The 17,975-nt window shown below is 39.3% G+C and overlaps 1 protein-coding gene across 18 annotated transcripts in view; it reads left to right on the top strand.

Annotated features, from left to right (window-relative positions):
* The window catches only part of MAPKAP1 (MAPK associated protein 1), a 244,724-nt gene that overhangs the window by 94,085 nt on the left and 132,664 nt on the right, over window positions 1-17,975 (top strand). For all 18 annotated transcript variants that reach the window (XM_059142981.1, XM_059142980.1, XM_059142974.1 and 15 more), the window contains one exon: window positions 16,672-16,844. In XM_059142981.1, the coding sequence (XP_058998964.1) occupies window positions 16,672-16,844 (173 nt within the window). The remainder of the gene's footprint in view (window positions 1-16,671; window positions 16,845-17,975) is intronic.

A 17,975-nucleotide genomic window follows, 5' to 3' on the forward strand; every position in this document is an offset into this window, starting at 1 on the left:
TCTGACCTTCTCCTCGCTCATGCTCTCTCTCACTGTCTCTCTCTCAAATAAATAAATAAAATATTTAAAAAAAAAAAAAAAAAAAAAAAAAAAAAAAAGAATACAAAAATATAATTGATAAAGTGTTTTATTTACATTGTATTTAAATATTCATACTTTGTTATGCTTTGTATAACAGGGAATTACTGGGTTAAATTTTCATGAACATAGACAGTTTAAATGAGATAAATTAAGTGAAAACGTTAATGGAATTTCACACTGGAACCAGAAAACAGTTGGTTGTAGGAGGGTGTATACTTTTGCATGTATTGGGGCCTTTTAGGGAAGCAAATAGGTTAGGTCCTATTCTGTGGGTTTTGTGCTTGAGAGTAACTAACCATCAGTTGGTAACATAATTGCATTTCATTCTTGTTATTGCTATCATATCTTGTTATTTAGTAAAAATAATAAAATAAAATGTTTCTTGGCATAATGGTAAATGGCTTTAATGGCAACATTATCACCCAATAAACCAAAGCCTTCCCCACCTCTCGGGGGCAGGTTATCAGAGCCTGCCCAGGAGAGCAGAAGAGCTGGTGAAGGGCGTGCAATTAACCTTTGTCCTGCATTCGCAGCAGGGGAACTGACCTAGCAGCCTTCCAAGGAAATCCAATTTAATTTAAAATGAATTTGAAAAGACAAATTAGCCATATCTATTTTAATAAGATAAAATCCCGACTCTCCCTGTGTCTGGTTTAGTTAGGACCTCAGAGGAGATTAGACTAAGGCTCAGGATGATCACGAGGGAAATAATGCCAGGGGGCTGAGGTGAAACCCAGGAGACCCAGGTACCCCAGTGCCTTGTCAGTTTCTGCAAGTGAGCAGGTCTTGGGCTGCCCGTTTCCACAGAGAATTGCAACCTGAGATGAGCCTTTGTCTCACCAGACCTTTTGCTTGTGTTGGAGCTTGATGCCACGTTGATGTCATACGCTGTTTGCCGGGCTCTCCGGGGACCGCGTTGTTATTTCCCTCCTTTCATCATCAGAGCACATTTGGGTACTGTCACCTGGGTAGCCACATTCAGTAATAGATACACCTCACAATTACTGATGAGACTCTGAATCCAGGAGGAAGGATTCTCTGGGGCTCCTCAGTTGGTACTGGACTGCTGCTTTTTGGAAACAAGAGCAGAGGGTTCTGCCTCCTCTTTGTGGATCTAGTGTTGCCATGTGTTTTACCTCTGAAACATAATCAGTGAGGATTTATAGAGCCCCTTCTATGAGCCCAAAGGCAAGGAAATCCAAAATAGTTTCTGCCTTCTGCCTGTACATGAGAGGTAACTGCTCCTGGAAGCGGGTATCCTAGTGTCCCTCTAGTAGCAGTGGTCTCTGCAGAGCATCACATGCATGTGACAGGCAGGGCCACAGGAAGAGAGGCTCAGACCTGATGTGTGGGTCTCAGCCAGAAGGCTATTTCCGATCTACTGTCCAGGACTCCCAGATCTAAAACAGTGGCTGCAGCATGAACCTGTAGCCTTTATGATTTTCCTTAAATACCCAGGCTTATCCCAGAGTTCTTGGGGATGAAAGTCAGCAAGAGGGTAAGGTTTTAGAGTTCAACAGACCTAGGTTAGCATGATGTTCCCCCGTCCTAGCTGAGGGATTTGCAGCAGCCTACTGCTTCCTGAATCTCTCATTCTCCCGCTTTAAAAGGGAGCGAGCAAACCTCATAGGACTATTGGGTGCATTAAACGAGATAATGTATGAAAAGTAGTTGGACCCTGGTAGGTGTCCGACCAACGGCAGGCAGCACTTGTGACCTGCCCTTTGCAGAGAGCACTGTGGGGCCAGCACAAGGGGCTGCATTCAGAGGAATGGTGTCTTGGTGCCTAGTCCCACCTCCCATTAAGGCTGTCTGCTCTGTAGCTGGCTAGCTTTCCCTTTGTGTTGTTAGGCTGATTACCTAATTGTGAGCAGTGTGACTGGTGGAGGGCTTTTAATTTTTTAAACTACTTGGTGCTGACAGTTTTATCCAGTGGATCCTGTTGTCCTCTCACTTTTAAAAATAAAGTTTTCTTGAGGGGGTGGGTGCCTGGGTAGATCAGTCAGTTAAGCATCCAACTCTTGATTTTGGCTCAGGTCATAATCTCAGGGTCGTGAGATCAAGCCCCACATCGGGCTCCACGCTCGGTGTGGAGCCTGCCTAAGATTCTCTCTCCCTCCACTGTCCCTCTCCCTGCTTGCATTCTGTCTCTGTCTCCTTCCCTCTCTCTCTCCAAAAATGTATGAATGAATGAATGAAAGAATGAATAAAAATGAAGTTTTCTGGGGCGCCTGGGTGGCTCAGTGGGTTTTTGGGCTGCTTCTCAATTGTAAATTTTGTATATACTTAGAAGTGAATCTTTCCCAAAGGAAGTATCGTTCTAAATAAATAATAATTTAGCTCTTCTTTTTCTTGCTGCTCTTTGTATTTCAACATGTATTTGAAAACTATTAAAAGCAAACTTTCTCAAATGGCTGTTCGGCATTGTATCGTTTTCATAATGTCAAAACCATAATATATTTTTTGCTGCAGACAAGCATCTTTCTCTGTCACCAGAGGTATAGGTTCTTTGTGTGGCCTTTTCCTACACAGAATAACACCTATCCCAGTTATTTCACATGTGCATTTTGAGGATGAAAGTGAATGTCGTAATTGGAGAAATGTAAAGCTATTTATTTCCATTTTGTCTGATGTTTTTACATTGTTTGCTAGGAGGTGAGTCAGGGATTTGAATTAATTACAATTACTGAAGAGACATATACTGATTGAGCAAATAAAGTAGTAAGCCCATTTGTGGCAAGACCATCTAATTAAATTCTAACTTTGGATAAGCTAGATGTGCATGAAAGATTAATTTTAAGAGGTTTTTATGACTTACTAAATAATGATTCAGTAAAAGTTTTGAATTATATCATTAAGAAATATTGAATCTTAAAGTGATAAAACACTTAGTCATGAACATACTGTGTAGAAATTTGTGGGTTTCTAAAAACTGTTCGGAATTAAGGACACAGATTGAAATTTTTAAAGTGTATATTGACATTTAAAAATTTGTAATGTTTAATCAACTAAAGCCCTGCAAGAAATGAATATGATATATGCACCAGAATTATTTCCTTCAATAGTTATACAATTTTATATTCTCAAAATACTTCACTATATCTGGAATCAAATTGTCCTTGGGGGTAGTGGAGGGTTGTACCAACTTTTCCACATAATTTAGGAGAATGATAATAGCTGTACTGTAACCTTTTCTAGAGATACATCATTTAGTAATGGAGCCAAGTATACATTCTCCATTGAGTTTTAATTTTAAAAGTTGATATTAAATCTTAAAAAGACTCATTATATTATGGTAATTGATAGAGTTTAAAACATGTAACTCTTCTTTATGGTTTTAAAAAACCTATTTTTACTTTTAAAGCATATTGATTTTATTATATAAATGATTTAATAATGAAGAGGTCCCTATACTTACCCTAGGTGATGGGGCTTAGTTCATGCAAATTACTTTTCCCTGATATTATCATCATTATAGAAGCCATTGTTTGTATAATTAAATGCAAAGTGCTGTGTAACATTAATGATCTAAAGAATCCCACAATGGCTATGAAAATTCAAAATGGACACTTTACATTCCATTATGCTTTAAGATGGCTGGATTGTACTTGTGCGAGAGCACCTTCTGGCATGTGCTGTAACCAACCCCAGGCTGGAGGAGAAGAGGATGCAGTGGCTTTTCTCTCTTAATGACTGAGTTAGAGACCTTTCCCTTTTGCGTCTGCTTCTCAATTTTGTTTATTCGAAGGGACGATTTATCTAAAGATCTGCCTGGTCTGATGAACAACTTGGGTAACAATGAGAAATAACTGACATCTGTGTAACAGTTTGCAGTTCAAAGTGTTTTTTAACATGCTTTATTTTTATTTTATACATCCTGCCATTCCATTTCTGTCTTATGGCTAAGGAAATTGACTTTCAGAGAGGTTATGGGCTTGCCGAAGGTTGCACAGCTCGAGGCTGGCAGGGCCACGGTCCAGACCAGTTCTGTAGACTCTGCAAAGAGTTACCAAGCAAATATAACCCATGATGGTAAAAACCGACAGTATCAGGAACTGCTTTCTGAATTTAAGACTTTGAGAAAATGGTTGTTATTCCTGATGCAATTTATAGGTAAGCTTTTATTTTTTACCTTTATCCTCCCCCCCTTTTGTAAAATTTCTTAACCTGTATTTGAACAAGTTGGTATCTTCAAACAAAAGAATTTTTCCAGGCTATTACTCAAATTTCACTTGCTAACAGTTAGATTGTTTAAACCAAGAGCAGTAGGGATTTTATTTTTTTCAAAAGTAGAAGAAGACTCTGTCAGCGTATCAAAATATGGAGGATTTATCTTTAATAGAGGAAACCTTTACTGAGAGCAACAACTCCCTTTCCTGTTTTGGGTCCAAGACTATAGATTTCCGTTTACCATAGATACTGTCAAAAGAAAAATTATGAAAATCACTAGCCTAAGAAAAACAAATGGAAGTGGTATTTTCCAATCCGTATTATACTCTTAAAAGGATTATAGTTATAGTCTTGCTCATTCCATGGTACTTAGTAACAAAGTTATTTTGTTTGAGGCTCTCAGATATATGAAGGGTGTCTGTAGAAGTGGAGTTAGATTAGTTTCAGTGTCCTGAGGGCTAGAACGAAGATCAGTGGGTAAAATCTGCAGAGTGTACCTCAGTGGATGGAAACATGTTTTAGCCATCAGAACTGTTTGCCTAGAGACTAAAGCTAAGTGTCTGCCTCTGGTGGTGGCGGGGACTTCATCAGCGAAGGTATCAGGAGAAGTTGTAGGACAGCCATTTGATGAAAAGGTTCTAGAGGGGATGAGTCTTAAAATTCTTTGCCATTTAAAATATCTGTGAGTGGCAATAAGGTTTTGTGGGGTTTTTTGTTTGTTTTTACGCCTGTGAATGTAAAAGCAGGGGGGAAAGAAACCTAAACAGCCAGCATTTCTTGAGCATTCAGTATGGACTGGACACAGTCCTAAGTGCTTTTAATACGCATAGTGTATCATTGAATCCTTTGAATAGCTCCATGAGGTGGTACTTTTATAATCGGTTTCCATGTGGAAATAGTGACTCAGAGAGGTTAAATTAAATTGTGTCCAAGGACATACAGTAAATGGCTTTGCTGGGAATTGAACCCAGTTCTTTCTGACTACACAACTTAATGCCTTTAACCACCACACTGCACTGCTTTACTAGCTCCTATTAATATAATAAGGATCCTGGAAATACCCACATCAGAACTTGACCTTGTTAAAAAAAGAGTGACAGTTGACGTTCTTAATAATAAAAGCTTAATGGAACCAACGTTGGTGATTCAGAGGAAATTAATGAGATTTTGTCAATTTTATTTTAAACTTAACTTGTCAGAAAATACAGTGTCCAGTGACAAACTGTAGAAATGTTTTTGACAAATTAACTTGACTACAGGTGCCAGATCAGGGAAATGTTAATTTAATAGCCTTTAAACGTTCCAGATTTATTGAGGGTTAAGATAGCACTACAAAGCCAAGCCCCTAGCTCTGAATGGATTTGTCATAGAATTTTATACAAAATCTATTCATAAATTCAGTGCTACCATTTTGAATATGAGAAAGTTCTTTCTGTGAGCCCATAAAGCCAGCATTTTGTTGATAGTAAAATGCTACCGTCTGGTGTTCGGGGTGTTTTTTCTACCCCTCCCCATGTAGACCTTCTTTATGTCTCATGGTTAAGCCTGGCTTAGACCATAGGCCAGATTTTATTCAGAATCGTTACTCTGAATAAACAAAGTCCCTTAATCATCAGCAGAGTAATGATGATTTCAGACCTCTGTACCACGGTATGTGGCTACCAAGGATTTAAAGACCAAGCTATAGCTGCAAACTGGGTATGGAGCCTACTTAAAAAATAATAATAATAAAGTAAAGACTAGGACATAAATTGGTAGAATATAGCATCCTTTGTCCTGGCTGAGGAAATTTGGGAAGGAAGATAGTGGTGAAATGGGAGTACAGCCATTCCTTTAAGAGAGTTTTAACTTTTGAAGGCTGCAAATAACCCTTTTATCAAGTTGCATCATTACATTGTCTGCATACACTGATATATTTATTTCTGCATTAAAATTGCATATAATGATCTACTCATGCAGTTGTGACTAATGGAATAATGTTAGCTGCTTTTTGTCTCTTTAATTGCAGAAGCCAAGCTGTCTATCCTTTCTGTTTCTTTCTCTTGATAGAGAAATTGAACACTTAGCAACAGTTTTGAGCTCTGATATTCAATTTATTATTGACAAACCTTGATGTTAAGTAGTGTTGCTAACTGAACCTTCTGTCCTTGAGACTTAATTCAGCTCACTTCCCCCCACCTTTTTTTTTTTTTTAATACAGATTTTATTTCTTTATTTATTGAGAGAGAGAGAGAGACAGAGCAGGAACAGCTGGGAGGGGCAGAAGGAGAGGAAGAATCCCAAGCAGATTCCACACTGAGCACAGAGCCCTACATGGGGCTTAGTCTCACAACCCTGAGATCATGACCTAAGTCAAAATCTAGAGTCAGATGCTCAACTGACTGAGCCACCCAAGTTCCCCCAGCTAATTCACTTCATATGGATGTTTCTTAATTCAAGATTATTTGAACTGAATACTCTCTGTTCTTCTTGCTTTCCCTATTTTGGAAACTATCAGGTCCATAATTTTGAAATTAATTTTATGATAGGCAGCAAATTCTATGCTATTCCAATTAATGAGATCAGATGGGAAAAACCTAGGTATAGATGTAATAAAACTCATCATCATATTCAAATTCTACATATTTCAGTTCTGTATCAATTCACGTTCTATATACTGAAATTATTTTAAAATTTTAAGCTTTTGCATTTTATGAACTACATATCAATTGGATGATCTGTGGTTCATAACATTGCTGCTTCATGATTGCCATAAAAATGGTTTTCAAAAGACTGATCAGTATGTATCATAAGCCCCAAAACATTCATACTCTTTGACTCAGTGATCTACTCTGAGGAATATGTGCCCAAACATTTAAGTACTAGAATGTTTACAGGAATGTTATTTATAGTGGTGAAATATTAGAAACAATGTCTGAATTCAACAAGGAGGGAATAGGTTGATAGTACCTCTGTATGACAGACACAATGTGCAGGTATTTAAAATCATGTGTTGAAAGAATACTAATCATTTATTCCGTCAGTATAAAGAAGTAACTACTATATGTCAGGCCTGTTATTAGATTCTGAGTATATTTTAGAGAAGGAAAGGGATTCTTAAAGAACACAATCTGGGAAGTAGAAGAGGTATAGCCAGTTTACCTGGATCAGGAGAGAAGTGCTCTTTAGGTCTGGTGGGTCCATTATGAAGGATACGCTGAAGAGTCTTTCAGTAAGCTAATACCATACCCCTACTACATGCTATGTCCTAGGAGAATGCAAAATGAGTGAGGCACAGTTTTTCCCTTTGCATAACTCACACTTGCATAAGAAGGTGGAAAGGAGGTGGTGAGGGTAGGTAGAGAAAAAGTAAAACCATAAGGTTGTGCAAGTTAAACTTGTAGTGAGCAAAGCAGAGGGAATTTGGACTTCTGCCTTCTTGGAAGAGGAGACAATTGAAGCTGACAGAAGAAGGGGTACATTTCTTGCTCAGTGGCTACGTGCCAGGCATTTTATATACATCTTTTTTGCTTTTCCAAGTAAGGAAGTAGAGGTTCTGAGAGGTGTATTTACTTGCCTAATGTCTAAAGTCTAGAGGCTACGGAAGTGGCAGAGCTAGGATTTAAACCTGGATCTGGCTGACCCCAAGCCTCGTGCTCCTAACTACTCTTCCGTCTGCGCTAGCAGTGGTACACTGGGACCAGAATGTGATGGGTATTAAATGCCCTGCGAAGAAACGGGCATGCGGACACTGGGGAGAAACATCATATACTTCTTTCGGAGTTGGCGACTGGCCTGTTCAATGATTTGAGTTAAACCACATTGATCGCCAAAGGGAGATAACAGTTTGGAAGAGAAGAGAGGTTTTAGAGACAGGGAATTAGTTGGGAGACTGCCGCATGCAGTGGTCTCCCTGAGGCCTGAAGAAGCTTGAACTAGGGCCGTGCTGCTGAGGACGGGCGGGACATTTCAGAGGGTTTGGAGACTGATGAGACAGAAAGAGGAGTTAAATAAGTAGGGTCCCTAGCCTGAGTGACAGAGTGGAAGAAAGCCCTAACTGAGCTGGGACATGGAGTAAGAGACAAGCTGGCGAAGAAAATCGGCCTTGGACGTGAGGAGCTTCAGGCGCCAGCCCACATTTGCAGAACCATCAAGTCATGCGGAGGCCGTGGGACGTGAACCCTGGAGTCTGGTTGGTCTTCATGAATTACATTTGTGTCGAGGAATCATTTTGCTACAGGGAGTGCTTCTCTTTTTGTTCTGAAACCAGAATTGGGGGCATTCCTTGATTTAGAGGCTGCTCTGGAGAGTGTTGTTCAGCTCCAAAATTTGTCAGCTCATTGTAAGTTTCTTACTTTTTATTATTTTTTTTAAATAAAAATTATTTAGCCTGCCATAGGAAGGTGTCTGAGTTATATTTTCGGCTTATTTTTTCCAATAGCCTGTCACAGCACCGGGCACATAGTGTGTTCTTAATAAATTTTGCCAGATAACTTAACATAGACTACATTTTCAAAACCGATCCTCTCTTTCTCTTACCTAAAACTCTTAAGTGCCATATGGTGGTTCTTTCTATATCCTTTTTAGTTTATAACTGTAACATTTACTGTATTTCTGATTGAAAAGTAATACATGCTAATCATAGAAAATGCAGAAAAATACAAAGTAGAAAATTAAAATCACTCACAATCCTATGTCTCAGAGAGAACTCCAGTTCATTTTTTTGTGTATTGGTATGGTATATTTTTAAATACAGTAAGCATCTTTTCCTTAGGTTAATGGTTCTGTTGAATGGAAGGGTTTCTTTCTTTCATTTTTTTCTTTTTTTTAAACCTAGGCCTTTGCCAACCCCTTTTAGTCTGGATTACTTCTGAGCTGTCATGACAGCCTGTACCTTCCCCCTCTTGAAGCTTTTATCACATAGTACAGTGTAGCTCTTAGACTGTGACTTTGATGAGGGTCTATCTGCATTGAGTCTCGCTTGATTTTGTCTTCAGAGTCCAACACGGTGTTTCAGTGGGTGTTCGTTGCATGCCTGAGTGACTGAGAAAGATGATGCCAACCCATTTTCCCCTATCTCTGTATTGACCACTTCTTTGTGCTCTATTTATGCCTCCGTGTCTCCAGTTGTGTATTGTCGAACGCATAAGTTGCCATGCAGTGAAACTGTATGATATGATCTTTGTTTATCACTATTTGCTTTTTAATAGTTAGATGTTAGGTCTTTGGAATATTGCTTGCCTTGATATGTGATGAATACTTTTAATCCTTTGGTCACCTTTTTTTTAATAAGTTAATTACTTTCTATTATGTTGATGGATTGTTTTATGTTTTAGATGATTCCCTCTAAATATTGCAGCACGGGGACTATTAGGTAGAGCTAACTGCCACCACCTTGAGTTTTTTCAGAAGAGGTTCCTTATTAAAAAATACATAATTTCAGTGTTTGTCCAAGGTACTTTTTCCCATCATCAGTGCCTCAAGATGGAATTAGAAGATTAAAAAGATAAAGTGCTTCATTCATTTAATAAGTATCTACCATATTTATTCTCACAGTTTTCCCCACACTTGCTATTTCACTATAGAGGATAAAGGGATTCATAGACGCGCTGTGTAACCATCTGCCCTGCAGTCAGCTGACAGTGGCAGAATTCTCTAGAGTCTTGGTCTCCTAACACTTCTCCTTGGGCAACTCCTCCGAATTCACTCCATTTGTAGGAGACTGCTTTAGGCACTTGGACTTGGTCTCCTGACACTTCTCCTTGGGCAACTCCTCCAAATTCACTCTGTTTGTAGGAGACTGCTTTAGGCAGTGCTTTGGATGTGTTTATGAGGTCAGTGTGGGAGGGAGGGATTCAGGTCTTGGAGAGTAGAGACTGATTACATTTAGATGAACTTTATATATGTTTATAAAATAATAAAAAATAATGAGACAGTTTTTAAAAAAAGAGAGAGAAGAACTTTAGAGAAAGAAGTCATTGGTATTTGAAGTAGGGGCTTTGAAGTCAGGCATGAGTTTGAGCTCTGCTCTTCCACTTTGGTTGTGGGAGCTTGAGCAGATGACTATAGCCTTATAAGCTTTAGTTTTCTCCTCTATAATATTAGGGTCATGATAGAATTCTGCCTGTTATAGTGATTTTGAGTATTAAATGAGGTAATTTACGCAAACATTTACCAGAGCTTATTTAACAGTTAGCTCTAAATAAATGCTAGCTCTTATTGTAATAATAAATATTATTATTAGGGCTCCTTGCAGCATCCATCTTTGTCCTCCTGTGACTATGTAATTGGCCTGAATAATAGAAGTGGGTCTGATTTTAAAACCTAGGCTCTTTCTGGCGCACTGCTGTGCATTTCTAACACACTTTACAGTTTGTGAAACACATTCACATTTCTCATTGTGATTCCTCTAGCCCCTCAGCCCCAGTTCTACCAAAGGATAAGGAGGACTATACCATATTGGGCTGGGTCTGAAAGGGGGTTGAGAAGAAAGTGGTAAGAGGGCAATATACCCACTTCAAAAAGCTTATTTTAATTTTAACCCTGGGGTTGCCTGACAAGGTCAAAACACTTGCTATTTAGAGACAACTTAGCTAGCTTTTGGAATTACTGTTTCCCAGCTGAAAAACATGCATGGTACCTTTGTGCATGCAGAAGTGAGAGAGAGAGAAAGAGCATTGTTGTAAGAGAAGTACTTTTTTTTTTTTTTTAAGATTTTATTTATTTATTTGACAGAGAATTCACAAGTAGGCAGAGAGGTGGGCAGGGGTGGGGGAAGCAGGCTCCCCACTGAGCAGAGAGCCTGACGTGGGGCATGATCCCAGGACCCTGAGATCATGACCCGAACCAAAGGCAGAGGTTCAACCCACTGAGCCACCCAGGTGCCTCAAGAATTACTTTTTTTTTACTATTTGTTTGATGGCAGGCAAAACTAAAAAAAAGTTTAGTAAATTTAATGTTAGATTCTAGGTCATAAGAAAAGTGGAATTTCTCTAAAAGTTTTAAAAACTGATTTTATGTATTTCCTTACCCTAGTTCTGATCTTTTTTTTTTTTTTCTTCCCATCCTAGAGTTAGAATGTTAAAGATGGAACCACTTGATTTCTCAAGTACCTCCATCTCCATCCACTACCAGGAAACAGACTCATAGAGGAAGATGGATGGTTGGATGGATGGGGGAAACTAACATTTATTGAGTTATTGCCATGTTGTCCTGGTAGGCATTTTGAGTCATCCGTGCATTCATTCCATAGTTCAACAGATTTATTTGGAGAGCCGTCTGTGCACCAGGCACAGTGCTAGCCATTGTGTATAGAGAAGTCAACAAAGCAGACATTATTATGGCTGCTCTCATAGGAGGTCAAAGGCCAGTGAGGAAGACATACACTGAGGGTGTACATAAATACATAATATCCAATTGTTAAGTGCTATGAAGGAAATGAACAGCTTATGGGTAAGAAAGTAACTATGAGAGGGGCTTTCTACAGGATTTTCAGTGAAGGATTCTCTGAGGAGTTGTCATATGAGCTGAGCTTTTAGTAATAACAATATTAATAACTAATAATAATCCTCACAAGAGTTCTCTGATAGGTAGGTTCTATCATTATCATTTTACATATGAGACAGTGCAGGAACAGAGAGATTAAGTAACCTGCCCAGACCCGTACTTTAGAGAATGCAAACGTCATGAGAAAGAGCCTTCTAGATGTAGTGAATAACATTTGCTGTGTTCTAGAAAGTGGGAGAAACAGGTGTATACACACACACACACACACACACATACACACATATACACACACTGGGGGCACTTCTAGAAGGCTGGCGTAGCTGAGCTATGACAAGCAGGCCAGGGAGCAGCAGTAAATGATGTTGGAGAGTTAGGTAGAGATCAGATCATGCAGTGCTTTGTTGGACACTGCAGGAAATTTGGATTTTATTCAGAGTATCATGTGAGCACTCATTGAAGGAATTTAAGCAGAGGTGTAATATCCAATTTGAGTGAAAAAAAAAATCCAGCTTGTATTTCAAGAACAAATTGAAGTAGATAAGCGTATAGGAGGTCAAGAATTTATTAGAACAATCCAGGTGAAACTTCATGGTATTTTGGTGGCAGTGGAGATGCAGAGAAGTGGGATGGTTTTGAAATACAAGATTTTTCGATTTTTAAAGTTGAGTTAAAATTCCCATTACATAGAATTTACTGTTTTAATGACCTTAAAGTGTATAATTTCATGGTTTTCAGTATATTCCCAATGTTATACCGCTATCACCACTATCTAACTCCAGAACAATTCCATCACCGCAAAAAGAAACTTCATACTTCTCAATACCCTGTACCTTACCCCCCCCGCCAATATCCTGACAACCATTAATCTTTTTGTTTTTATAGATTTGCCTAATCTGGACATGTCATATAACTGGGTTACTTTTTATGAAATGGCTTCCTTCTCTTAGCATGATGTTTTCAAGCCTCACCTATGTTATAGAATGTCAGTACATTGTCCCCTTTTATGGCTAAGTAATATTCCATTGGTTTCATTTTTGCCTGTCTATCCATCAGTTGATGGATGTCTGGATTGTTTCCATTCTTTGATCGTCATGAATAATGCTGCTGTGTACACTTATGTACACATTTTCAGTTCCCTTGAGTACACCTAGAATGGAAATGCTGAGTCTTATGGTAACTATATGTTTAAGTTTTGAGAAACTGACAAATTATTTTTCCATAATGGCTGCAGCATTTTACATTTTCACCAACAATGTATGAGGGTTCTAACATCTCCATATCCATGCTAATCCTTCTTGTTTGTTCTGTTAAAAAAAAAAAAAATTATAACCATCCTAGTGAGCATGAAGTGGTTTCTCATTGTGATTTGGATTTGGCATTTCCTTAATGAATAATGACGTTGAACATTATTTCATGTGTTTATTGGCCATCTGTATATTTTCTTTGGAGAAATATCTATTCAAGTTCTTTGCCCTTTTAAAGATTGGAGGGGTCGCCTAGGTGCTTAGTGGGTTTAAGTGCCCAGTTCTTCATTTTGGCTCAAGGCATGATGTCAGGATATGAGATTTAGCCCCTCCTCAGGCTCCACACTCAACGGGGAGTCTGCATGGGATTCTCCTTCTTCCTCTCCCATTGCCCCTCCCCCTGCTCTTTCTCTCTTTTTCATTCAGATAAATAAATTAAGTCCTTAAAGATTGGATTGTTTGTCTTTTTATTGTTGAGTCATAAGAACTGTTTATATATTCTGGGTACTAAATTTTGTCAGCTATTTGATTGGCAAATATTTTTTCCTATTCTGTGGATTGTCTTTTTGCTTTCTTGATAGTGCTTTTGAGACACTAGTTTTCAATTTTTATAAAGTCCAGTTTATTTTATTTGTTGCTTCTTTTGGTGTCATGTTAAAGAAATTATTGCCTGATAAAAGGTCGTGAAAAAGTTACACCAATATTTCCTTCGAAAAGTTTAACAGTTTTAACCTTAAACTTAGCTCTTCGATCCATTTTTTTAAAAAGATTTTATTCATTTATTAGTCAGAGAGAGAGAGAGCACCAGCAGGGTGAGTGGCAAGCAGAGGAAGCATCTTCCCTACCGAGCAAAGAGCCCCATGTGGGATCCCAGAATCTGCGATCATGATCTGAGCCAAAGGCCGGAACTTAACTGGCTGAGCCACCTAGGCATCTCAGTGCATTTTGAATTAATATTTGTATATGATGTGAGGTAGGGGGTCTAAATTCATTCTTTTGTGTGTGGCTATCCAGTTGTCCCATTTGCTGAAAAGATTATTTTTTTCTCTATGGAAATACATTTTTGCAGTAGACACTAGAACTTACTAAGAGGGTAGGTAGAAAACAGGAAGAAGAAAGAAGAATTTATTACTGATTTAAGCAGCTGGATTAGTGGTAGTAGCATTTCCTGAAATGAGGGAGAGTGTTGTTATTTGGGGTGGAATGGAGTGAGGAATAATGAAAAGTTCAGATTTGAACTTGAGTTTCAAAGTTTGTGATACTTTTCTACATATTGTATAGACAGTTTGATGTATGAATTTGGAATTCCAGGGAGAAGTTTGAGATGAAGATAAGATTTGGGTGTCAACAGAATGTAGATTGTACCATAGCTTTGGGGTTGTGAGATACCTAGGGAAGAAATATACAGAGAGAAAAAAGAGAGCCCAATCTAGAAGCCAAGGAGTGCTAACAAACAGAGACTATATAGGTGAAGAAATCTGCAAAGCAGACTGAGAATGAGAGACCAGAGAGCACTGAAAAAACCAAGAGTGTATATCATGGAAGCCAAAAGAGTAAGAGGTTGATATTGTAGGAGAAGGGTAAAGTAAGTAAAGGGATTAAAGTCCTTGTGAAAGTAAGAGCCAAGGGGGCACAGAATATTAGTAGAGAGATTAACCTTTAATGAGATAAGTGACACTCTGGTGTAGGAGGAGGTGTATGTAGTTAAATTCAGGTTAAGTTTGTGAATTTAATTATGGGAGGAAAATTCCTTTCTGAAAGGTCTTCTTTTCTTATTGAAGAGTAAGAATATTTCTCATCTGTTGGCAGTATATGAGCAAAGGATAGGAGCTGAGGTCATGGCGGGCTCATGAGGAGTTTGAGGAGAGAAGCAGAAGTATGCAGGGGTGGTCTTGCATGCATGGGGTGCAGATTGGATCAGGAGCTATAATAGGCATGCTATTGTGTTGAGTGTTTGAGGTTTATCATCATGAATTTACAGTCAAAACAATTTGTGCAGTTACAGGATTTTTCTCCAGCAGTATTTGGTTGGGGAGTACAGAGGTTTGGGTTTATCCAAGGCTGGCATTCTGCCAGTTGAGTCCCATGGAGGAAGAGAGTATTAAAACTGTATTTACAAAGGAATGATTATAATGGTTGATCATGTAATCTCGAGGGCGTTATTGGGAAATAATGGTGACATCATTCATAGTGGTGGATCAGTAAATTGTGTGTTGAAGAATTTGGGGGACTACTTGAACAAGTGAGATGAAAGTATATTAAAGTATAGTTACTGAATAGATGTTCTAATTTGAGATTTTGGAGTTGGTACAGATCCCTGGTGTACCCACTGTAAGTGATTGAAGGGAGAAGAGATAAAAACACATGGGATGACATGGTCTAGGGATTGAGTCACTTGGGTATTACATGGATTTTCCTTTAGATGGGATTGCCAAGAATGATGATAGTTGTTGGGGTGGAAAGAAGACTCCTCAGTGAGAGAGAAGCATGCCTGGAAGGTTGGTGGATAACAGAAACAAAAAAAGTAGGAGGAAAGGAAAGTATAGTTGGAGGGCTTGGGTCTCAAAGCAACAGGGAATTTTGCAAGAAAGGAGAAATAATAGTTTAGAAATAGTGGGGACAAGAATACCTGTTCAACATCCTGGCCTTGAGGACTTGGGTTTAAAAAAGAAAAATACAGAACAGTCTTCTGGACAGCAGAGGAAGCAGTATCCTCAGTGACTAGCAAGTTTCAATTAAGACAAAGCGGTAGAAGGAATGTTTAAAAAAAATTTTTTTTTAAATAAAAGAAATGATTTAGGGTGCCTGGGTGGCTCAGTTGGTGACTGCCTTCAGCTCAGGTCATGATCTTGGAGTCCTAGGTTCGAGTCCTGCATCGGGCTCCCAGCTCCATGGGAAGTCCACTTCTCCCTCTGACCTTCTCAGCTCTCATGCTCTCTTTCACTCTCTGTCTCTCAAATAAATAAATAAAATCTTTAAAAAAAAAAAGTGATTTATGGAAGTTTGCTGATTAGTGCAGAGGGTAGTGAAAGTTTCAGAGGGTAGTGAAAGTTTCAGGAGGGAGAATAAGTGTGTGGGAGGAATTGAGTATGTATAGGGCAGTTTGGGTATTGTTGTTAGGACAATAATGTAAGACCAAGGATCCTTGAACTTTAATGCAGATGACTGAAATAAATAGGTGTACTGCATAAGGGAATTAACCCCCCTAGGCTCTGAGAAGGCAAGCCCTTGGTTCCAGTGCTGCAGGCCTAAATGCTTCCTCACACATGGAGTGTGGCAGCTTCCCGATGCAGCTAATTCCAAAGTCTCAAGGAGTGGTGTAATTTTCAGGGAGAGCAGATGATGTCAGGGTCTAATGGTGACTTGTCCAAGGCCACACCATAAAAGTAACAAAGCACATTTCCTGACACCAAACATAGGTTTGCTCATGACTCTTAATTTGTTTATTTTGGTTGTAGTGCTCCTTTACCTTACTGCAGGCAGAGCTGGACCTATTAGACCATTAGAAAGTGAAAATTAAAGGGGAAAAAAAACCCTTAAGACAGTGTTTCCACTTTGGGGCCATTTCAGGCTCTGGAGGTGGTCTGTGCCAAAAGGATGAGAAATGACTGGTGAGTAGTCATTGTGGCCCAGTGGCATCTACATGACCATGACTGTGTGCTTTACTCTCATGCATGTGTTCCTTCCACAGGGTCATGTAGGCACAACAGCAACCAAGAAGATCGACGTCTACCTCCCCCTGCACTCGAGCCAGGATAGACTGCTGCCAATGACCGTGGTGACAATGGCCAGCGCCAGGGTGCAGGACCTGATCGGGCTCATCTGCTGGCAGTACACAAGTGAAGGACGGGAGCCAAAGCTCAAGTAATCCTTCCTCTTTTTGGCTGCTCTAGTTCTGGCTGTCTTCTGGCCACCCCTGCTGCATTCTGGGCCCAGTCTGTCTTTCTAGGCATTGGCCTGGGAACCAGATGTCCACGCGGATCCAGGTCAGGTCACTCACCAGATCTTGTCACTCACCCAGATCTGGGTCTGTGTATCTCAGGCTTATCTCAGAGAATCTGCTTATGAAGTAGACCGATGAGTTTGTAAATGTAGACTTGAAGAAATACATTTTAGCAGTTTTCAAACCCTTTAATGATGCTTACTGGTTGAAATTGCATGGGAGGCCATAAGAAGGAACTAATATTTGTTGAACACCTACCATGAGTTGGACACTAATGCCGAACTCTATGTACCAAATTTCTTGTTTAATTCTCCTGGCTCTCTGTGAGGTAAGCATCATGATCCTTATTCTGCAGAGGAGGAAATTCAGAATCAGAGAACTGACATTTGCTGAAGGTCACACCAGTGGGAGATGGCATGATCAAGATTTGACTTCTGGTCTGTTTGATGCTAAGGTTTTTGGCATTATTTTCTTTTGGTGTGAATTACAGTCTTCTTTGTCAGTGGTATGGTTTTTTCCTCAGTTTCTAAGCTCTGTTATGATTAAATTATTTTATTAAAAGTGTAACACTTGAATAGACTCCTGCCCGTATATCATAACCCAAACATCAAAGTGCTTTGCCATGTTGGTTCCCTACTTAAATGTCTCATCAGATAGCCAGCCTCTTCTAGTTTCCTGTGCTCTCTTGAGCAGTAAGGTTTGGGTCAAAATATAGTGGGTGCCTTCATTTTGGAATGGATTCTTATGGAGACTTTTCCTTCTCTTAGAACAGTCCATTCTGTGGTCAGTTGTTTTGTTATTTCTTTCTTCTTGAGGTGCATTTAATTTGTACTTAAATTATTCTTTGGGGGCACCGGGGTGGCTCAGTCAGTTGAGCATCCAGCTCTGGATTTCAGCTCAGGTCATGATCTCAGGGTTGTGAGATTGAGCCCCACATCAGGCTGTGGGTTCAGGGTGGAGTCTGCTTGGAATTCTGTCTCTCCCTCACCCTCTGTCCCTCCCCCTGCTCATGCACATGCTTTCTCTCTATTTCTAAAATAAATAACATCTTT

Source organism: Mustela lutreola, chromosome 12 (assembly GCF_030435805.1).
Source record: "Mustela lutreola isolate mMusLut2 chromosome 12, mMusLut2.pri, whole genome shotgun sequence".
In the NCBI taxonomy this organism is placed as follows: Eukaryota; Metazoa; Chordata; class Mammalia; order Carnivora; family Mustelidae; genus Mustela; species Mustela lutreola.